General features: G+C 39.4%; 1 protein-coding gene across 1 annotated transcript; it reads left to right on the top strand.

Moving 5' to 3' along the window:
- The first annotated feature begins 1255 nt into the window (after window positions 1-1255).
- Window positions 1256-23775, top strand: prkg2l (protein kinase cGMP-dependent 2, like). The gene is made up of 19 exons (XM_071901917.1): window positions 1256-1377; window positions 2406-2774; window positions 6523-6689; window positions 7464-7577; window positions 9167-9272; window positions 9900-9963; window positions 10079-10156; window positions 10471-10565; window positions 11711-11779; window positions 13339-13437; window positions 14261-14408; window positions 15386-15522; window positions 18093-18182; window positions 18638-18779; window positions 18891-19054; window positions 19240-19362; window positions 20375-20437; window positions 22351-22417; window positions 23639-23775. The coding sequence occupies exons 1-19, from the start codon at window positions 1256-1258 to the stop codon at window positions 23732-23734; spliced, it is 2313 nt and encodes a 770-aa protein (XP_071758018.1). The 3' UTR covers window positions 23735-23775.
- The last annotated feature ends 1143 nt before the right edge of the window (window positions 23776-24918 follow it).

The following is a 24918-nucleotide window of genomic DNA, read 5'->3' on the forward strand; positions in this document are numbered from 1 at the left end:
ACTGTTCAGTACAAGTGAAATTTTCAAACAATTGTCACTGATTCAGAATAAAGAAATACATTTTCAGCTGGGTGGAAGTCATTCTTTTTTAAAAAAACGTCTTGAAACCGTAGTGAAGTGCCTGAAAACCACCAATATTAATACCAAGCATCTTTTCATCATCGAGCTACATGCACATACAATATATGGAGGAAGTTAATGTCAATATTACAAAATTAAAAATGATAATGAAAATATTACAAAAACTCTAATGTTCTACATGCATTTACATGTATAAATACCCGCTGCTCAAACTTGGCAGGATGTATTGCCTAAATATATTTATAATTTTATTTTGAAATATATGTCTATCTATCTATCTATCTAGTTATTTAAAGGGTTATTGGTTGGGTTTTAAAGGTTTATTAACTTTTTATCTCCTAGCAGAAAAAAAAATTATTTGTCAAACGTCTGAAGGCCACCAGGGGTTGCCAGATACTGCCACTTTGTTAGCAACCCCCCCCCCCCCCCCCCCCCCCCCCCCCACACACACACACACACACACACACACACACACACACACACAAACACACACACACCCCTCTTGGGGACTCGATTGTACAACAGCCCTCTCAACATAGATGAGATGTCATTGTGTTTGAGGACAGCGACCGAGTGAGACGAGGTTGAATGCTGCAGGGAGCACACAGCTGTGAATAGAAAGTCAGTGTTTTACAGCATCAGGAATATTATTTTGAATGCTTTTCTCAGCCACACTGTAAGTAACAAGATTTTCTCTTTCTTGATAGAGGGACTGAGTAGTATGAGACTTGCTGTTTGGAGACTATAATGTGTATAATGTGTTCATGGTAATTCCCAATGAGCTAATACTACAGTGACAGGTGCAGGAATGATGGAAATAAGTCATTAACATTTGGATAAACACCAGTAATAATATGTGACATTTTGTTTAACCATGTGCACCAAGTTGAATGTGATTTTATAAAGGATATGATAACATTGTCACTGTATCAAGGCTGGCACAGTTTCATCTAGTTTGAGTTGAATACCAGATATCTGACAAATTTGATTGGCTTGTACAACTTCAATCAGTCAAACAATCATATAATTACATGCACAGCGGTTGTCTCATTTATGAACATGTGAAGCACTCAAGACGTCGAAGGCGGCATCGAGGCAGAAAGGGCAGCTTGCCCAGGCGCAGGGCAACCTCTCAGACAGTAACTGGGGTGAGTTTGACCGAAGGGCCGTTCCTATGGTGGCCAGCCAACGCCTGGCCATGGGCAACGGTTCGATAAAAGCCCCACGGGCTGAGGAGAACAGCTGCCTGGCCTCCACCCATGGGGAACCCCCAAGCTGGGACACAGAGCCCCTGAGGTTAGATGCTAACCCTATCAATGTGTATATTGTGTATTGTGTGTATGACATAAAATCTGCCTTTTAATATGTACATACACTGCCTGTCAAAAGTTTGGACATACCTGATTGAATGTTTTTCATTCTCTTAAAGCCATTTTGATCTAAAGGCTTATGCTTAAATGCTTGAAATGTGTTTCTTAGACAAATATAAATAGTAAGTTGTAATAGTAAGTATACGTTGATCCTATGTGTGAGTTTCTTTCCAAAGCCTTTTCCTTTCCATCAAGGCAAAGAGCGGCTACTTTAAAGAATCTAAAATATAAGATAGCTTTGATTTGTTTAGCACTTTTTTGGTCACTGCGTAATTCCATTTATGTTATTTCATAGTTTTGACGTCTTTACTATTATTCTAAAATATGGAAAATAGTACGAATAAAGAAAAATGTGGTGTCCCTAAACTTTTGACGTGCAGTGTATGTGCTATGGATATTACATAATGTACAGCGAGTCCGAAAAGTCTGGAATCATCGAGGATAAGTAGGAGCATGTATTTTTTCTTGCTGCACTTGTTTTCCCCACTCACACTAGTTGTCAGGAGTGGTTTCTGGTGTCTGAATGGAGGTGTAGGTTCAGATCCCATCTCTGACAAGCAGTTTGATACTTGTATAGTTGTCCGTTTCCCTATGATTCCAGGCTTTTCGGATACCCAGTATAATCTGCTGTATATATATGTTATGTGCACCACTTCAATACAAATTCCTAGCATATTTAAAGGGGCATTCAATGATGCAGATAAATTACATTTAGCAACCTCTATTGGTGACCAGTAGGAATTGCAACAACATTGACAAGTCTCTGTACATTATATTTATTTTCCGTATATACTCTCTTTCTCTGTAGCCTAATACAAACAATAAAGTCACATTTGCACAATAGAGAGCAGTAAGCTAGCTAATTAGAGCAGAGATTCAACAGAAACATCTAGTGAAGAGGTTATATATCACAACGCAAAATACTGGAATAATAAAACTTATTCTGATCCTCAGGTTGCGGATCGCCCACTTAGAGGAGGAGCTGGCACGCCGGGACCAAGAGTTTCGCGCCCAGGAGCTTCAGCTGCAGCACCTCCAGAGGGAACTGGAGGCCAAGATCTCCCAGATCGACAAGCTTCAGGATGCCATCGGCTACAACAACAACCTGGGCCGCTCGCCGCCGGCGCCGGGCCGCCACAGTCACCGCCTGCTCAGCGTCATCAACCAGGGTCCCAGCCGCTTCCACAGGGTGGCTGTGGAGGTCCACCGCAGGCTCAAAGCCAAGGAGGGCGTCTCCGCCGAACCCACCTCAGAGAACTTCTGCGGGGGGTTCAGAGCCACGCACGTGTCCATAGAGAGGGCTTGTGTTCGCAAAGGCTCCCAGTAAGTTATTGGAAAAATGTCTCAATGGTCCAATATTATTTTTCATTGACTTTCATTATTGTTTTCATGATTTTGTTTTAAAATATACTATGGCTCAGGATAAGAATAATGTTCATGATGTTTTGCAGATAAATGTAGTTTAGTTCAAAGGGTATTTATTGTATGAGTTTGAAGACTTAGGGTGTGTTCAGGTGATGCCTTTTGCGTACATTTAAGCGCGCTCCTTTTCAATGTTTTTCTATGGAGCCAAGTGCTCAAGGGATCGGCACTCTGCTCTGCCAAAGTGATGCGCAACGCGTTTTATGAGCGCACCATACTTGAAACTGCTTCTACTTTTGCGCGGAGCGTGTTGAGAGCGCGGCACGTCATCCACAGCTGACACGTCATCAACAAGGATTATCACAACCTGAATATAAAAAGATAAGCCTGGTGGTGGGGGCTACCGGTGAGTATTTATGATTTCAATGAGGAGCTGGAGTGTCCAAGCAATGTAAACACTGAACATTGTCTAATCCCTGACCTAAAAAAAAGCACTTCTCAAGTCCACGCACAGCAGGCATCGCTTGAACGCACCTTAAGTCCTCACAGGCAGAATGGTCACAATACTGGACCCTAATTGGCAGACAGCACCAGCTGCTGTAATTCATAGGAGGTAAACCTGCTGAGTGGAGGGGCAATAAGGTGTGTGTGTGTGTGTGTGTGTGTGTGTGTGTGTGTTGGGTGGGGGATTTGATCATATATATATAAATAGAAGATAATTCCCTTGATAGGACCCCTCTAAGGTGACATGTCATGATGTAGAGACCTCCTAGCCTTAACCGACTCTTAACAGAGCCAGTAACCCTAAGCGGCAAAGCGGTGTTTGCTCTAAATGAAAATTTTCAACTTGAGCAATAAATTCGTCTGAAACAGTAAAGCGAATGCTAATCAGCTTCAAGCAAGACTTGGCACCTGGAAATTTCTTTCCAAAATGGATGACAAGTTTTTGTAGCAGTGTGTGTAGTGTCAAGAAAAATGTCAAACAAAACCGCTATAATGGCTGGACTATAGAAAGATGTCAAACAAAACCACTAATCATTATGGGACTATAGAAAGATGTCAACCAAAACCACTAATCATTATGGGACTATAGAAAGATATCAACCAAAACCACTAATCATAATGACTGCACTATAGAAAGATGTCAACCCAAACCACTAATCATTATGGGACTATAGAAAGATATCAACCAAAACCACTAATCATAATGACTGCACTATAGAAAGATATCAACCAAAACCACTAATCATAATGACTGCACTATAGAAAGATGTCAACCCAAACCACTAATCATAATGGGACATAGAAAGATGTCAACCAAAACCACGAATCATAACGGGACTATAGAAAGATGTCAACCAAAACCACTAGTTGTAAGTCTTGAGACCGGTCTCGTTCTCAGTCTTGGTCTTGGACCTATTTAGCCATGGTCTTGTCTTGGTCTTGACCTCAAGTCTTGAGGTCGAGACCATTTTATATTCTTTAATGAAGAATAAAAACTTTAAATCATGAATAAAAGGGTGAATAAAATTATTTTTATCATTATTATTATTTTGCAAAAAGGATGACTTTACCCGCTTCAGCTTGGTCACCTGACCTCCTCTACCTGCTTCTGCATGCTGCGTGTTGCGGCTTGATCACTCCGCACTGTTAGGAAGGCGGTATCCATAGCAGCCAGCAATGTCTGCGTCCTCTGTGGTAATCCGGTTTGGATTTACTAACCATAAGGAGTTTGTGAAAGGCATAAAAAAAAAAACAAAAAAAAAAAACACTTAAACAATTTTTAATGGTGTGCTGGTGAGTTAGGAGATAGGATGGCCTGGTGTTACATTTACAATTGTAAATTGTAAGCGGTCTCGATCTTGATCTTGGTCTTGTACTCTTTCAGTCTCGGTCTTGTCTTGGTCTTGGCCATAAAAAGTCTTGGTCTTGTCTTGTTCTTGGTTGGTATGGGTCTTGGTCTTGTCTTGGTCTTGACTGAGACGGTCTTGACTACAACACTGATGACTGAACTATAGAAAGATGTCGACCAAAACCACTAATCATAATGGCTGGTCTGTCTCTGCTTTCTGGTGTGTCAAGTGATTTGATCGAACCTGTTTGCATGTCGACATGTCAGTTTCGCTGCTTATTTTTCAAGTCAAGCAAGTAAAATGACATTTCAGCTCCTGTCTGCACTTTCAGTTAGACATGGTCACACAGACTGGGATTACTGAAGCATTACCAATGAATTAATTTAAGTAAGGGAAAGTCAAAATTGAGTCCCATTGAGCAGCCTCGCTAGCTCAGAGGCCATTCCATTTCTTCTCCTGTTATTATTACTATTACTGTTTATACATGCCGGCTTTGCACTACGGGTTGCACCACATAGGTTAATGGCAATCATCGTTCTGCAAACGCACAAACACCTTTGATTTTCTAAACGTTCTCATTGAAAGGGTTTGTCTCGTGCATCCTATCAACTGTGATCCTCCAAAGGAAACGTCATGCAGGCAGGAGGACAAGACAGCTCTGGCCAAGCTTTTGTACTGCCCCCCAACCCCCCTGTTTGCAGATCTGAAAGCCTGTATTAGCATCGCAGGATAATAGGAAGACATACGAGGAAACAAAAGGCCATGGGATCTAAACGCATGGGCTGGGTCATTATAGGATTCAATTACACCACCCATGCTGCCTCCCCTGCCCACTACTCTCAAGCCCATTCAGCAGGCTCCTTTTTTGGTTAATGTACTGGCACATCATCTGTGTGATGTGGTAATCAGGGACTCGCACACGGAAATCTGCAAGCTGAATTGATAGTAACTGCAGAGATTAATGCAGTGGCTTGGACCCAGGACCCAAATTTGCAAGATTTGGTATTGAGCAGCAACCAGTTTCATTAAATTCATCTGTCACTCACCCTGCAGTATTCACTGTGACGAGATGTTGTCCTTTTCTCTGCTTATACTGTAGGTTCTCTCCCATTGTAAACAAAATAAGCCTATAGTTGTTTTAAAGGATAATTAACGAACATTAACCTGTATTCCTACATGCCCTACAAAACAATTTACCATAGTAAATAGAATTGAAGTCACCATAGGCATTACAGGTACTATATGTAATAAGGTAGAACTACAGTGTTGTGCAGTGTATTGACTCATTTATTCATCATTATTTTTTTAATCTTTTCGTCGCATATGGGTTTTTGAAGGCCAATGCCAACACATATTTTTGGACTGAAGCTGTCAATAGTCTAGTATAGTATTTTGTGCCGATATTCAATATCTTTAAATCTGACCAAATATTGCAAAAATTCAGTAGCATTCAGTGTTTCCATCAGAATTGTATTCTTGTCAAGATGGAAAATCCTTTGAAACAGCATTTAGACCATGATGGGACACTAAAACTCCACCAGGATGAAACAAATGCTACTCTTACTACCGCTGTTAATAACAACAAGGTTGAAGTTACCATGGGCATTACATGTACTGCATGTCATAAACAGTGCATTGACTCATTTCTTTAAAAGACCACCAGCATATGAATAGGACTGCTTTACAACGCAAATAAACACCCAAAGTAATCCCTTATCTTATCCCTTTCCAACACTGATGTTCACTCTTGAGCAGTGAGGGAACATTGATTTCCTGGTCCAACAGAACCTTTGACCCTTCAGAATTAGAAAGTGACTTTTTGGCACTATTTGTCTGTTTCACTCCTCCCTTCCCAGTACCAAGAAGCTCATCAACGATGCCATCATGAACAACGACTTTCTGAAGAAGCTGGAGCCGCAGCACATGAGGGAGATGGTGGACTGCATGTACGAGAGGGTCTACACCGAGGGACAGCTCGTCATCCAGGAGGGCGAACCTGGAAACTACCTCTACGTACTTGCAGGTTGGATCAACATAATATCGGAGTTTCTTTGGTCATGGAGGTACATTTTGACAGCGGAGATATCTCAATTCTAAAATTCAGAAGAGCAGACTCTAGGAAGGGTTTGGCCTTCCTAGTGTCACATATTCCTTCCATACTGCTTTATGATTGCACCAAAAACCTGGTTGAGTATTTCTTTCAAGAAGGTGTTTTTTTGGCTGTATTGTCAAAGATGTTGCATGGTGGTGTTTGTGGTCAATGTTGAACAGATTCATTCCATTTTATCAGAATTTTGGATAGTAGATTTTTGGAGCCGTCGCCTCTTGGCTCTTTGACACTTGTTGTGCCTGCAACAGTTGACCAAATAAGGCCCAGTTGAGAAATGCAGTATGGTGTTACAATTGGTACATTGTCACCCCTCTACTGATGCTCTTTACAGAGTGATCTCTTTATTTGCTGTGTTTTACGTTTACGGTTTGTTTGGAATAAACAGAAGAAGATCTGGGTAGTTAGCATGAGCAGTGATAGCCACCATGGCTGAACAGACAAAGAAAAGAGAAACTCAAACTGCATCAACAGAAAATCCAAGGAAAAAGACGTCACAGTACTGGACACACTGTTTGATTGACAGGTGACCTCTGGGAAGAGCAGTGCAGAAACACCACAGCAATGAGCGCTTAACATCTACATTCATAATGCAGTCACACTCTTCCAAAACTTAAGTAAATATACCCAAAATTTAGACGATCAAATGAATTTGGATTGCATGTGTGACTTCCGTTTTCCACATTGCAGAGGGCTTGCTAGAGGTCATCCAGAACGGAAAGCTGCTGGGGGAGATGCGTCCTGGGACGGCATTCGGAGAGCTGGCCATACTGTACAACTGTAAACGAACAGCAACTGTTAAAGGTGAGTCGCAGCAGCACTTCCCCTTTAAGAAGAACAAATCACCATCCACTGTCACATATTTCTAGGTTCTCATTATCTCGCACAATTGGGATTATATACATACATTCATTCCCAAGTGCTCAAGTGTGTATCATGTGTTTGACAACCGTATCCATGTATAAGAGAGACCAGCTGCTGTGCGGTACATGAGCAGATGAGAATTCACAGAGGAAGCTATTAAATTTACTTCAAAATTCATCAGCCGTATCGTGACGCTATTCTGTCATATGCCATACTACAAACTGGCTTTTAATGGACCATTTCATACTACATGTGCACATAATATAGTGTAGGTACAAGGGTTAGACCGATATTGATATGAACACTGACAAAAATATTTTTGGATAGAAGATGACAATAGTCAAGTATACGGAAGAGGATTAGGGCCACATGTGAACATTTTCTCAAATACTCAAATACATTTTTCACATGTGGCCCTAATCCTCTTCCATACAAGTATCTTTAAATTTCATTCGCAAACATTTTCATTCTAAAAAATTACAAGTATTCATCTAATATTGATGGCAAGCTGTTTTTCAGCTACTGTAATTGTAGCACCCATAAGAATTTTATGAATATGGTTTTTGAAGGCCAATATCAATGCTAATATTTGGGGATTGAAATTGATAAAACTATTCAGTGTTTCCCTAAAATTTTTTATTCTTGTCAGAATGGAAAACTCTCTGAAACAACATTTTTCCATTGAAACCCAGGAAACCATTACTACTACTAATATACTATTATCACTACTACTAATAATAATAGTAATAATAATAATCATGCATACTTGTGTGGAATCTGATCAAAATGTCTCATTAGAAACAGTTCAGGTTAAAGTCTTCCCATAGACAACCAGTGTCGTATTGATCAATTCTACAATAAATATGCAATCAATCAAACTGAATCATAACCTTAACTGAATCAAATATGTTACTTTACCCTTGGAAAGATCCAGAAGATCTCTGTGTGCCCAGTGCCCACAGAGACTTTGTACTGTATGTGAACTGGGTGTTGTTGAAGATGAATTTCATTTTTTGTTTCATTGTACGATATATGAGGAACTAAGACTGCTTTTATTTGAGAAAATGCAAAACAAGAACCCTGAGTTGTTCTGGTCAGGAGATGATGTTACGTTGGAATGGTTTTTCAGAGAGGAAGTTTTTAGTGTGGCCAGTTTTATTGGGAAAGCATGGAAACTGAGAATGGAGAAGCTGTTTATTTGAATGTATGACTTTGATTTGTATGTTTTGATTATCATTTGTTTCTGGTTCTTGTTTGTTTGGCGGAACTCAACGTCTCTGTGTCTTGTAAGCCCATACGGGCTGCACGACACATTAATAAAAATCTATCTATCTATCATAACCATCATATCACAGGTGGATATTTAATTCTCAATAAAAGGCTAATATCGGCCCCATATATCAGTATAACTCTAGTATGTCCTATGAAACAAGCTTATTCATAAGGATCCTTCACCTTTCTCCATAACACTGATAATGTGATGAGGTAGACGGCCATAATGGGATGTTAATGGTTCCATTCTGGTCCAGCTGTGTCCCAGTCTCAGATCTGGGCGTTGGATCGTCAGACCTTCCAGACGATCATGATGAGAACCACCCAGGCCAGACATGAAGAGTACTTCAGCTTCCTGCGCAGGTACAAAGCCTGAGAGGCTGTCAGCCTTGTCTCAACCATACACAAACTGGTGTTTTTATCGCTCGAGCCAGTACAGGAACACTAGGAAGGCCAAACAGGACTGTTTTGAATTTAGATATCTATAATTTTTTGAATTGCAATATCTCAGCTTTCCAAATGTCCATGACTTTTCCTAGACCAGATGATACAAACTAGTATTGTAACATTTTCTAAATCACACAAGGAAATAGTACTTTTCATCATATTTACCCCCTTCAAGTGACGGCTCAAAAATTCATTGGCCTTGCTAGTGATAAATCACTGTACACCAATTACATATTCACTCCTTGAAGCAACTGATAATGTAAAAACATGTCAACATCTAGGCTAAAAAAAATATCCATTTAAATAAGTAAAAAAAGCCTGTATATTATAGGCAAAATTATTATTACATCATTAGTTCAAAATGTTACACCTGAAGTAATAATTGCCAGAATATAATAATCTGATGTTATCCAGCTACTTTACAACATTAACAGGATTACATTTTTAAACCATTTGGAGAGACAATTTATTACATGTTCTGGTAGTTATTACATTATCAGTTGCTACACCCCTAATGAATATCTTTATTTATTTCTCTGAAAGTGTGTCTCTACTCAGAGAACTCCCTGAGGAGAAGCTAGCCAAGATCGTTGATTGTCTTGAAGTTGTAAGTCTGCACAAATCACGATTTGTCTTTGTACATATTTCCATTTCCTTTACAAATGTGATTTTATACAGTGTCTGTTTTACAATAAAATTGTTTGACCTTCTGTCTTGTTTAGGACTATTTTGATAAAGGGGAGTATATTATTCGAGAGGGCGAAGAGGGGAACACTTTCTTTATTATCGCAAAAGGAGAGGTGAGCATTTTTTTCTCACTCCAGTCTCTCGCAACCAGTCTTGACACATTTTTTTTTTTCAGTACATATGAATTGATTTTTCTGAAAACCATAGTAAATGAATCTCAAGCATCTCATGACCTGTTTTCTTTTAACTGGAAGACTTTGGAAGACAGACTAATAGCCTTACAAAAAGTGCAGCAGTACAAAAGATCACTGTCTGTCAATTCCATAACCACAATCAACCTAGTAAAAAACACAACAGACAACAATCCAACACTAAGATCTAGAAAAGGAGTTCTTGCTGTGCTAATTCTGATGGTTTCTGACTATAGGTATCAGTCACTCAGACCACAGAGGGTTTTACTGAACCACGGGAAATCAAGACACTCGGGGTAGGAGACTACTTTGGAGAGAAAGCCCTCATCAGGTACAAACTCACAAGTCAAGCATGACTCAGTGTATTCATAATGTGAAGCCATTATGGTTGAGAGCAGAGTAAGACAGTTCGAAGAGTAAAGCTGGGGACACAGTAGAGGTTTTTAAAATCCAAACCGATTTTGAAAATGCATCTCTTCGCGGTAAATATGCTCACACTAGACGATTAGGGAAGGACAAGATATAGGGGAGACCAGGGCATGTTGTCACACTTTTTACTCATTGGTGTGTTTCTCAGCAGTGCCTTACTACCAAGATACAATATCATTTTATTCTATATTAAGGTCTTCTCTAAAAATTGTCATTTTTACATTATGAATAATTGACTGGAAGTATCTTTAAATAAATAAATAGCTGTCTAGTTTGGCTCCCTAGCTACAATGCATTCAATGCGTATTTGCACATCCAGACACATTTCTGTATATTTGTTCTCCCATTTGTACACCTGATATTGTGAATAGCTAGCGATGAACACTCACACATCCGCTTCAAACCTGTCAATCTGTCAAGACAATATGTATTTATTTGTGGTATTATTCACAGTATGTTTGTTGGTGTAATTACTTGTATTACATTCAGTACTCTCTATTTGTTTTATTTATATCTTATTTTCTGCTGCTGCAATGACCAATCAATTAATTAATCAATTAAGGATCAATTAAGTTTCATCTAATCTAATCTACATTAACATGTAAGGCATTTAGCTGATACTCTTATACAGAGGGACTCAGAATAAGGTTATATAAGGTTAGTTTCTGCCATCCTGAACAAGAGGGTCATTCCCCCATTAAGGAAACAGGAGAGGAAATACCAAAATCCCCCTTTCAACTCAGGACATACTGCGCCTTTGCTTCCTACTTCAGCCAGTGTGAATTTATCTTCCCTCAGCAAACAATACAAATGATCCTTCATGTTGCAGCCCTCTGGCTGAGAGTTTAACATACTTTGCCACCCAGTTTGTTTGATTCCAATCATAAGCTGTGGGTTGTTTTAACGTGTTAGTAGGCTGACAAAGACATGCTTCATCACACAGTGGAATCATATGAACATACAACAATAATAACAGTGCTGTACATGTAGGTTGTCTTGGTTTCACTGCCACATTTGTTTGACTGAACTTTACATGTATCTTGACAGTGAAGATGTACGCTCAGCCAACATCATCTGCAGTGAGAACGACACACAGTGCTTGGTCGTGGACAGAGAGTGAGTAGCTGCTGCATGATGCTTACATGGCATGGTTATGGTCTAGGGTTGGACCTATATATGGGGCCCACTAGATGAATTTGGATGGGTACCGTGTGTGTCTAACAGCCGTAGCTGACAATGTAGAGAATGCCTTGGAATTTAGTAATATCATTCAAAATTCCTCAAAAGTTAAATAAGCATATTGCAAACAATCATGGACTGTTTTCTGCTGCTAATTCACACTATAACTGCTACATCTCTATTCCCATTTCCGATCAGGTGGGACGTTGCGTTGACTCATTAGCGTAATACATGTCATTCAACATGTAGGCTACAAAGACTTATTTGAGGAGCTGAACAATGAGCTGTGCACTGGCAAAGTTTTAGCATTCCTTAGTGCCAGTGATACGGACAGAGCCTTCCCAAACCTGGTGATATCATATAGATGCTTTGCAGTTGCATCACAAATCCATGTCAAGTCACATCTGGCTCCATCATGGAGGTCCATTGGAGAATTAACTGTGCACAAATAATGGCTAATACAACAACAACTAGGCTAAGAAAAGAGAAACATGTGAAAAAGATTAAATTCAGTAACATTATACAGTAAGTAAAAGTGAGTGTTTTTTCCAACCTACATTTTCCAAATGTAGGTTACTGTGACAGTAAACTGTCTTGTCTTTAGCTCTAGTCTCTACTGCAAAACACTCTGAGTTGTAGCTTGAGAAGAGTCAGCTCAGTTAACCTGAACAAACTGTTAGCTAGCTAACTAGCCAGCAGACTCATTTGGCAAAGCAACTAATGTTAACGTTAACATGCACCTTATAGCCTTATAGCCTACTAACGCTAGCTTCTAGTAGATACAGTACATTAGCCAGTGCACAAATCAAGTCTGTCTCAAAGGACTACAGGAAACGAGCCTACCTAGATCTAATTAACCATGTCTACTCAGGCCTCCAATATGGCTGCCAGAGAGTTCATTATGTCACCTGAAAGTCCTCTATAGGATATACCAGACTATTCCTGTGAACAGTGCGCAGGCTGAGCGCTCCTTTAGTCAACTGACATGACTGAAAACTTTCCTGCGCTAAACTATGAACAAAGCGTGTTACTCGTCTCAGCTTGCTCTTCTCTTCTTTGTGAGGGAAATTACCAAGTATATTAGTCCTTTGCAAAAATGAAATAAAGAAAAATGAACTTGTACAGTTGACCCATTGTAGGTATGGAAATGATTTTGTTGATGTTGCTGTGTACTAAATAAAAATGTATGTTTTTTGTCACTGAGAATCAGTGCTCCTTTTTTTGTAGGCTATTTAGATTTTGAATAAACAGTAGTCACAGTGTGCTTACAAGTTATTGCTACTTTAGACCTTTAAAGATAGACAAAGGTCTCAAAGCTAGGTTCTGCCCAAGTTCTGCCCCTGAATGGCCCTATTGTCCTTATCTTCAGATATTATCCAGTCAATACTGGAGGTTGCTATCTGACCACAACTACTGTATGTGGTAAACGACACACACACACACAGACTGAAATGTGATTTCCCCCCCATGTCTTTCATATTGCTCCCTCTCCCCAGCAACTTCAACCAGATGGTGGGAACCTACGAAGAGCTGCAGGCTTACCTGAAAGAATATGTGGAAGAGCTTTCCCGGAGCGACGAGAGGAGAAATGCTCTGTGAGTGGAGAATATCTTAGAGACTACAAACCACACACACACACACACACACACACACACACCTACACACACACAAACACACACACACACACATACAGCTAAAACACCAACTCAGCCATTTCAATTAGAATCACTTTAAATCACCAATTACAATAAATAAATAAATACAGAACTTTGCCTTAATGTGATTGGTGCAGAGACACATAAATAATTTACATCGTTAAACAGCACAAACTGATGTACTCATGTATACTGTACATGTACTTGGTACTTGGTACATGTTGAGATTTGGTTTCCCTGATAATGTAGAAATAGTTTAGATGGGAAGCTATGAGTGCAGGGGAGCATTCAGATCCAATGTTCCCTCTAAACTAATAGTTTGGTGACTAATAATTAATCAAACTGACCAAATAATGATATCTTGTCAGTCACCACTCATTGCTCTTCTTTGACCCCAGAAGGTTAGTGGATATAAGCAGGTTTGGAAGTTTTGGTAGTAAATGATATTATATGCAGGGTCTTGACCATAGCTTAGGGCAGTGGTTCTCAACCATGTGCAGGTTTTAATTATGACCAAAGATTACACCAAGCCATTTCACTGATTAGTAAAATCTGGTTGAAAGTGTACTAATTAGTAAAATCAGCTGCTGTAGTGTTTGGTTGGAATGAAAACGTGCAAACTCTTGGGTGATGATGGCACATGATTGAAAACCACTGGCTCAGGGTTTAGTGAATTGACGCCCCTGCCTACAAATGCAGTATACATTTGTTACTCTTATGGATATTGTACATACTCTATACATCCTGTTCTCTGCTCTCTCAGGCCCCAGTCCCCCCAGATCGACTCTGCACATGCCCAGGAGCTGAGGAGGCTGAGGGAGAGGACAGCTCTCCTGCCCCCCCACCGACCTTTTCAAGAGCTCGAGGTCGTAGCCACACTGGGCATGGGAGGATTTGGACGAGTGGAGCTGGTGAGAAGTATACCAAATGCTGATAGAGTCTGAAACGCTGTAATGCTCCAAAAGTCACCTTTTGTCAGTCAGGCCTCCTTTACACTGGATTGTGTCTAGATTCGATTTAGCTGGATTTCATTTACACCTTGAATTTGGATGTGTCTTTCCCTCGCCAAATGCAAATTGTCACTTCTTTGTGTCATGTTTACGTCCTTTAAAATTGACAGTGAATACCACGTCTCAATTGTTCCCCATCCATGAATATCCTGATCATCCATTTTTACATTACTACGTTACCTTTTATGTTACTATCTTAGCTGCCTGCCGTTGGTGCCGATTTGTTTATTTCTATTCCCATAGTTGTTATATGTACATTGGAGACAGATTGCATTTAAACCTTCTTGTTGTTGATCTGCAAGATATGTTTGTTTTTTTTTGTCTCCATCTTTGTTGCTCAGCGTTTATTGCTGTGGTGTTTCTGCACTGCACTACTCAGAGATCACCTGTCAATCAAGCAGTGTGTCCAGTACTGTGACGTCTTTTTCCTTGGATTTTCTGTTTTGTTTTGTTTTTTTCAGCAAATGGAAAAGCTTTCATGAATTGGAAATACGTTGAATCACTATTGTGTGTGCATCAATCAGCAATGGAAAGTAGTATGAAAATTGTTGCACATTTTTATATTAATGTAGTCAAATGTGTCTCTGACCACCTCTGGAGCTTGTTTGGGGGTTTGGATCTTGAATGTGTCTAGTGTGCATTATAGCTAGTTTTTATGTGTTTTTGACCTGATCCACCTACAATGTGATAACCCAAGAAGCATGTTAATTCCAGGTTTAATGAGGGTCTCAGGGCCTTCCCACTATCTCACAAATTAAAGGTAATTTTGGGAGTATAATAGTATTTTGAATACTATAGTTTCTTATAAATATGTGTCTAACCGCAACAGTGATTGCTAGTGCCTTGCTCTGCTCATTGAGCTCTTCCCTGTTTCTCAGGTGAAGCTGACGGACGAGAACATCACGTTCGCTCTGAAGTGCATCAAGAAGAAGCACATTGTGGACACCAGACAGCAGGAGCACATCTACTCTGAGAAGCACATCCTTCAGCAAACAAGCTCACCGTTTATAGTCAGGTGTGGGCGTAATTACACACGTAATGGTAAACGTCAGGTCTGGTGTCAGCCCCGTTCAACAATCATACAGGGAGAAATCCATCCACAGTAGCCTCAATAGACCAGAATGCAATGCAGCCACAAGATATGTTGCATTTTGAGTAAAGGGCGAAAGGCATTCTGGGAAATGTAAGCAGAAGTACATGAGGCTGAGGGAAAGTGGGTACATCAAAAAAGTAAATTACACACCTCATCACCAAATAACTCCTGGAATGTGTTGAATATAAAAAATGATGATATGTAACACTTAAAGATAATCTGAGGGGGGATTTTTCCTCTAAATATCTTTATAAACTTGTCCAGTCCATTACTCAGCAGACCTGAAAGCCTGGAGGTGGGAGGGTTGAGGTAATTATAGGCCGTATTGTACAATGTGAAGGAGACACCAGTTCACCTTATGATCTAGACAACGATATTATGGCAGTACATGATGCATTACACCCTACATAGCGCAATTACCCCAAGAGCAAGACAACACAATTTTCATTGTGGATTTGAGCCAGCAGTGTCTGTCTTATGCAACTATGCAATACTATACAACAGGACACAATATAAATCATATCTGCAAATTTATGCAGAGTGGGCCCTCCCATTGTTTCCACAGAGGGGATAAAAGAACAGCACAGACAATGAGACATGAAAGACGCATAAAAGAGAATTTAATTTATATTTTATTATCCTTGTAAATTAATAATGAAATAGAATGAGATAGATATAATAGAATAAGATAGAATTAATGAATAATTTGATAGCAAATATAAAATGTTCACTGGAAAAACAACACAGTAGCTACCTTTTGTTGTAGCCATGTCACCTAAAAAGACATTGAACATCTCATGTTCATACTTAAACACTTCTCCCATGACTTACGCTTATACAAAAAAACAAATACAAGTCAAACCAACTTGAGAAAGGAAAAAAGTTCCCACTTTACTCCTTGCACAGATGTGTCACTATTTCTAAGGTCAGTATTGACAGGCAGATACTAGATTTAAGTGAAAGCAGGTGATTGTGAAACAAGAGGCGTCCTTTGTTCCTTAAAAGGAATATGCCAAGTTTTTTGGGAGATTGGCCAACTTATCCATTATGTGAGGAGAATATAGACACCAAAATCATTCATGTGTCCCCGGTAGATTGTTGACTTTGGCCCTGGTTCTCCATGCTACCATAATACTAGCATTATGTTGAGTGATAGTAGTCTCCATGCTAACACTTTAGCATACACTATGTTGAGTGATAGTAGTCTCCATGCTAACACTTTAGCCTACATTATGTTGAGTGATAGTAGCTCCATGCTAACACTTTAGCATACACTATGTTGAGTGATAGTAGCTCCATGCTAACACAGCATACACTATAATGAGTGATAGTAGGCCTAAGTTGCTAGCATTATCCAAAGTAAGAAGACAAAAAATGTAATAAAACATTATTGATTTTATTATATGGCCTGTAGGTTCCTAAATGTAATACAGCTGATGTAGCTAGGTTTATTTTTGGAACTATTCCAGATCACATATTTATCTGCTGCACAGTGATTTTTAGCTATACACAGTCTCCCATTGCCCACCCTGTTCACAAATGCTCACAATATGTTATTTTCCAAAACATCCCAGCATTATTGAAAAGCCAGTTTCATGAAAACAGGGGATTTGAACACACAGGGTCACAGACAGACGCAGACAGATAATGTAGAATATATACTATTATTATGAAAAAATGAGAGAAGTTGCATATAGCTTAAAACTTACTTAGCATTTAGCGTTAGAGCTGCTGCAAGTTCTCATTTTATCACTTTTGAGATAATGCAACTATCTACTATGCATGCTAAAATGTTAGCATGGAGCACTGCAGCCAATAATCTAACAGGGGCACATGGATGATTTTGGTGTCTATGCTCTCATTATTTAATGAGTTGGCCAATAGGACAATCTCCCCAAAAACTTGGTGTATTCCTTTAAGAGAAGAGAAAAGTGGGGCCCTGGTCTACGTGTTGGGTTTCCCAGTGGAGTTGCTAAGGAGCCTGTTGGGAGAATGCTGCTAAGTCCTGGGTCCCACCACTGCAGGGTAGACTCACTATTTGATTTGTCCGGCCTGTGACTTTCAAAGACAAAAGCCTTGGGCAAGCAATGCTGCTGCTGTCACTCAAGGGAGAAGTTCAGCCAAAATGTGATATTCATTCTGCCTTTTCTTTCACTAATACTACCCTGTCCGTATCACTGACTTTTTCCTTAGATCGCTTAAAAGGTTTTCTTATGGGGTCTCAGTGTTCAAAGAAGGTTTAGCAAGCAAATTCTCACAAGCTTAACATTGTCATGGACTGTAAAATAGCATGTGGGTGCATGATAATTATTATAATAACAGCCTGATAAACGCAATGTTCAAAACATTTAGGTGGTTGAATCCTTTATGGGCCAACTGTGTAGCCTAGTTAATAACATGATTGAATCTAATTTTCTGATGTTTGTCTGTTTGGATTATAGTAACATAAGGGTTACTGAAGAATCTCGTGGATATCTGTGTCTGTACTGCAGGTTATTCAGAACATTCCGGGATGCTAAGTTTGTCTACATGCTGCTGGAAGTGTGTCTTGGTGGGGAGCTGTGGAGTGTGCTGCGGGACATGTGAGTGTAGGTCCTTTTGCTATGTGGTAACACCCATTACAACAACTGAAAATATCTCAAGATTGGTATTTAAAGCTGCATGAGGCAATTTCGCACATTGGCGGCCCCAAATGGCAGCAAGAAGTAGCTGTGTGAATGTTGAGGACTTCATTACCCAGAAATTCTGTAAGGTGACGTCAGTAAACTAAACATGCCACATCGTTGGCGAGTCCAGCTTTCTCTGGACTCGATTTGCCACTTTTGTGTGGAGAAGATTTCCCACTAGTGACCATATCAACACCAGAAAAATCTTGCCTGGTGCAGCTTTAATTGGTGAAAGAGATAGTCAAGTGCTTATGCTGGATATTGAGCTGGGGTACTTACCTGACATTGGTCACGCTAGTCTGTTCCGCTGTATATTCATAAGATACATTATGAATATGCTGTATTCTCTTGATCTTTTCCTTACCTACCAGGAGTTTCTTCGACGAGCCCACGGCCAGGTTTTGTACTGGCTGTGTCTTAGAGGCCTTTGATTACCTCCACACAAGGGGCATCGTCTATAGAGACCTGAAACCTGAAAACCTCCTACTGGATGCTGACGGTTATGTCAAAATGGTAAGGGACTTGTTTGGTTGTCACCGCCTATTGTTTAGTGGTGAGTGGTGTGGTTTGAGTGGTGGTGTCTGTATGCCTTTTTGCATTCTTCCTCTTTTTCTCTTTCCTCAGGCAGACTTTGGCTTTGCTAAGAAGATTGGCCTGGGGAAGAAGACCTGGACCTTCTGCGGGACTCCAGAGTATGTGGCCCCAGAGGTCATCATGAACAAAGGCCATGACTTTGGGGCTGATTGCTGGTCCCTGGGCATCCTCATCTTTGAGCTACTGACTGGCAAGTAAGTCCGTAAGGTGGAATATCTTAGCGCTGTCATTTGCGTTCCAGAGCGTCTTTGATAAGAAAAAACCTAAAGCTGCTCTCTAGAAGTTCTGCAGTTTGCTGTTGCCTGTGGTATTTGCAGTGTGTTTTGAAACAGTGTAGTTTATCCTGGTGTTCTACCCTTTTGACATGTTTTCTCACCAGCCCACCCTTTGCTGGCTCGGACCCTATAAAGATCTACACCATGGTCCTGCATGGCATTGAGAAGGTGGACTTCCCCAAGAGAATAGGGAAGCGTCCAGATGACCTCATCAGGAGACTCTGCAAGTACGTTGAGTCACAGATCTTGCTCAGACGCTGGGATAACACTAATGAACAGAGGTGGGGACTTGAGTCACATGACTTGGACTCAAGTCAGACCCGAGTCACAGTTCTAATTGCTTAAGACTTGACTTGATGCATGAAGAGAAGACTTGAGACTTGACTCGATTTGGGTTCTGGTGACTTGGGACTTGACTCTGACTTGAAAAGGTTTCTAAAGTCTTGACTTGAGATCTTGTGTTTGTGTAAATGACTTAGATTGAAAGTGATGAGATCCAGCAGACGACTGAATTTAAATTCTGTTTTCTGAATTTGTATGGAATGATTGAATTTATTGAAGTTGAAACTGATTATAGAAATCAAACTCATGATGCTCTTACCAAGTTTTTATCCTATTAAAACCACACCAAGTCACTTTCCTTGTATGTGCAAACATACTCGGCATAATAAAAGAATTCTGATTCTGATTCTGATTCTGATTGCATTGAAAAGTCATCGATATTTAGTTTCCTTTAAGATATTAAATTGATACTAGACTCTTGATTTGTTGGTAATCTACATTTAGACTTGGAACTTGATTTGAGACTTGTGCCTCACAACTTGAGACTGACTTGGGACTTGGGAGCAAAAGGACTTTGGGAGCAAAGTTGACTTTGTCACACCTCTGCTAATGAATGACTGAATTTGAACAGAGCTAACAAGGGCAACTCAGTGAATCCCTCTGTAATTGGTTCTGTGGTAAAAGACCAGGCAGTATCATTTCAAATAATTAGTGGATCATTATCCTGCAGTGATGTTACACCAGACACAAGGACCTCAGTCGTACTGACGTGGATTGCATCCACATTCATCACCCGCCTCCATGTTTGGGTTACCATTATCTTTAGTCATGGTTTAGGCTAATTTAATAGTGTCTGTGTCCTGGTCAAGTTTGCAGGCTGGTTCTGTTTTTACTGTACATCCAGAAGGTTATAAAAACAGAGATGAAAACAACATGCACATCCCTTTCTCCCCTTAGGCTCAGCCCTGTGGAGAGGCTTGGCAACAAAAAGAACGGCATCATCGACATCAAGAAACACAAGTACGTTTACTCTCCAAATTATGTCAATCGCTCTTTCATTGAACCACATTTTGTAGCTTAGTTTCAAATATATACAGAGACCAGGCTATTTTCCCTTTTCCTCACATTCATTTTAAATCCCTCTTGCCGTTAGTTGGATTAACTCTTCAATTGCATGCCTAATTAAATCACATCCCTATCAATTCAAAATGCTAAATTTGTGTTTAATTTGTAATATTAATGCTGCATTCATGTCATGTTGGATTTACAGTAAATATGAGCTGCTGACTGGGAAAAAAATTTCACATCAGCCTCTTATAGGTAATTACAAGAAGGATAGGTGGGAATTTTTTGTAGGCTTCGATATCTCCCACTCGGCAAGTGTGTCAACACAAGTAGTAAACATGACAGCGAATTCACTGATGTCGGCAGTCCAAGATGATAAAAAAAGTTTATTTATGGTCGATTTCAAATTCGTAAATCCAAATTATTTTAGATGTGGGCATTCCAATGAGTTAAACACGTGAACCCTTGTCATCCTGTTCTTTCGCTTCTTCTGATATGACATGAATGCGGCAGAACACTGCAGTAAAGCGCTCATTGCTATTTAATCTAATGTCTAATCTCCTTATCATTTTCGAAGCATAGAGCCATTACACTAACAATAATGTGAAACTTTTTTTTTTTTTTTATCCTTATAGGGAAATACTATTTTCACTCTTCCCTTACAGATATATTATGGTTATTTTCTGCTATATGAGGCAGGAAAAACCTTACTTAATTCCCCTCTAATAAATTACAGAAAAAAATTAATAAAAGAAATACAAATCAAGTCAATCTACCATTAAAATAGAGTGCTAGGCACATGCAGCTCCCACAGAGGACCAATTAACCTGCAGGATGAGGATCCGTCTTCCTATTTACCACACCAGAGAAAGACAGGACACACTGGAGAGGGAGAGCTGGTTGTTTTTGGCTTAGTTTCAACTAAACAGACAGGGGTGCTAGTTTTGAAATGCTGATGATGAAGCTGTGTATAAATTCACATATTTGTTTTCTTCATGTTCCCATATTCTCTCTCATTTGTAAATATGACAGATATCTTGATATTTTTCTTTTTTTTCTCACTTATTTGATAATGCATGTATTTCATTGTTTGGTATATTTTCATTTCGTACATTTATTTTTCTTTATTTCACTATGTTCAACTGTTATTTTTTTTCTTTGCTATATCCTATTACTATTTTGCTGCTGCAATGACCCAATTTCCCCACAAGAATCATTAACATTACATCTTATCATATCTCTACTACAGCTTTAATATTTCAGCCATTTTTTTCTTAAAGATTCTCATTTCAGCCACATTTGCTGTTGTCATGTTCAAGTTCAAGTTCAAGTTCGTTTATTTATATAGCCCTTTATCACAAGCATGTCTCAGAGGACTTTACAGAGAATGTGTCTAGCTAGATCTAACTAAACACAATCAATGGTGAACAAAATTATATAGGACAAGCATAGCGAAAAACACAAGGTAGGCAAGAGCAGATTTTAGCAAGACAAACAATCTACCTATTCTACATAGCCTAACCTACCCGGCACCCCCAGCCTTAGACCCTAATGTGAAATGTGTCATGTGAAAACCTTGTAACTGCAATTTGTCTGATTTTAATTTTTTTATTTCAGTTGGAGGATTACATTGTTCCTCTATGGGTTGAAGCAAATTCTACAACAGTTAGGTTTATGAAACCTTTTCAAAACCCATTGGATGAAGTCAAAACTACATGGCAGTCAAGCTAAAACCAACTTAAACAAGGCTGTTTTTCTTGGTCTCTGAAAAGTTTTGGAGATACTGTACAAAGTTTTCACAGCAACGTTATGTGAGTTGATACGGAGCATAATGGGAGTTGTAGTTCAAAGTGTGTGATTTGTTGTAGGTGGTTCCAGGGCTTCAACTGGGAGGGTCTGAGGCGTCAGAAGCTCCTGTCGCCGCTGAGGAGAGAGGTGAAATAATACTACCTTCATGTTCCCTAACAAGAAACAAGCACAGACTGTGCATTTGTGGTGAAGACATATAAACCTAAATAATGATCAGTTTATTTGAATGTGATCCCGAGTTGATCAGCTGCCTTCATCTCCTCTATGGAGAATACTGTAATGTTAGCAAACATCGCTTTTATCATATTATATACATACATAGATGCACTGCTGATGCACCAATATGCTTTATTATGACATATATGTGTTGTCTTACAATCATAAAAAGATTTAGCTACATGTATCACTGTATACATCACTATGTAGCAGCAGTCCATGTAAACTACTAGATGAAGAACCCAGAGGTTGCGTGATGTCAAAACTCATTTGCCTATAACGACGACTATGGCAGATTAAAATCACAGCTAAGGTGTGAAGATTTATAGTTGAAGTTATTACAATAATATGTTTGCTTGGTTTTATTAATTGTATACTGCCCAATAAAGGGTCCGCAATTTCCTAATAATTTCCTAGAAAAATGAATGAACTAAAATTAATTAAGAATTCAACAAATAACTATATTATATAATTATATGAATAATGACTTCTGATAATTGGCCTCTGCCTATTATTTTTCCAGTAAATAGTTTATAGTTGTGCAGTTCTTTCCAGGAAATTCTTTTAGAAATGTACAGCATCTTATCGACTCACCAGACTGCTGACGTTCTACTGCTACTACTGCATCACTTCATGGTTCTTTCCAGGAAACTTCCTAAGAAATTCACAGTTCCTTTCTAGGAAATTATTAGGAAATTGTGGACCCGGAAAATAAAGCGTTAGAGTTTATCTGTACAAAATGACTTTTGCAATACCATGATGGATTTTCACAGCACCCAGCTATAGAGCAGTGAAGTGTTGCTTCTTGTTGCCCTGCCTGAATTTGGCTCTTGAAGACGGTACCATAGTATAAATGAACATTACCGCATATATTTTAGTAGACACTCTTTGAACAAAATCATATTATAGTTCACAAAGCAAAAAGTGACACTCTTGCCTCGAATGAATAGCACTCTCTGTTTGTGTCAAAAAGCCATTATGCAAATTCAAGTAGTCCCGTTGCCACGGTAAGAACGTGCATTGAGAGCAAAACGCAACTATGCCAATGTGGAAGTTGTGAATTTTCACATGCTGACAAAATTTAATGATCATAGTTGTAATCGTAAATTTTTATTCTTATTATTTCTGCAGGTGAAGGGGCCGATGGACCACAGTCACTTTGACATGTTCCCTCCTGACTTAGAGGAGCCTCCGGATGAGCTGTCCGGCTGGGATAAAGACTTCTGAGGATCCTGCCACATCCAGGACCTGCCAAACCACACTGGAGCTGAACTGCAACAACGGATCTGATGCTCCGAAACCCCAATGTCACCCAGGCTGGAGTTAGTCTACAGTGACAGTCTCAGATATGGGTCACCCATGCTCCAAACTGTTGAAATCTTTTTCTCTAGCTTTTTTTTGTACTTTGTAAATCCAACCTCAGACACCTGCTGCAGACTCTTTACAGGTGCAACACTACCCAAGTATGTAGCTTTTTAGGAGCAGGTCTTTAGCATTTTAAACTCACTCATGTGCCATGATCATGCTTACTTTCCCTCAAAGTGCCATAGGATGCCTGGGTGCTGCTACTTGCTCTCTGATAAGATATAACAACGGACATGTGATGTCATACTTTTTCAGGCAACTTCTTACTTTGGGCCCTCAGAATCCTCATTAATTCAATTCAATGACTTTATTGATATAACTGTTTATCAGAAGAAAATATTGCCAAATGAGTAGGGTTAGGCCAATGCGTTGCTTTATCAAATATTGGCCTTCTATTAAATATCAGATATCAGTCATGTCATCCACCTCTAACATGATGGAGGTTCCTCTCTCACCACAGCTACAGAAAAACAGTCGGGAAAACCTGACGTGAAATGTTTTTTTGTAAATTAATTCTTCATTTAAAGGCCTAATGTATCCTAGAGTTTCTCCTACCATTGAATTGAGGTGAGGTGGGTCACCCGGCCTTAGCAGCTAACACTAAAAGAATTTCATTAGTCTGGGTTTCAGTGGAGAGTTTCAGTGTCCCATGATGGTCTAAATGCTGTTTCAGAGGCTTTTCCACCCTGATGAGCATAAAATTCTGGGGGAAGCACTAAATACTTGTAATATCGGCTATAAGCGACTTCCGATTAAAAATATCATTATCAGCCTTATTGGTCGAACCTTACAAAGCAGTAAAGAAAATGTCACCTTTGAAAAGCCACCAAACAATAGTTTATAACTTCATACCATATTGAGACTATTTCATTCTAACTGAGAGATTAATTATTTGATTTGAAAGCATGAACTATACAATTATACACAATCACCAATATCTATGGTAAAGTTGAAAAATTCCAAAATTGAGAACATGCAGTTATGCAAGTCAATGAGGGCATATTGGACATTGTGGTAACCATTGTGTGTGTTTGTGTTTCCGTGTG

The sequence above is a fragment of the Centroberyx gerrardi genome, chromosome 15 (assembly GCF_048128805.1).
Source record: "Centroberyx gerrardi isolate f3 chromosome 15, fCenGer3.hap1.cur.20231027, whole genome shotgun sequence".
Lineage (NCBI taxonomy): Eukaryota > Metazoa > Chordata > Actinopteri > Beryciformes > Berycidae > Centroberyx > Centroberyx gerrardi.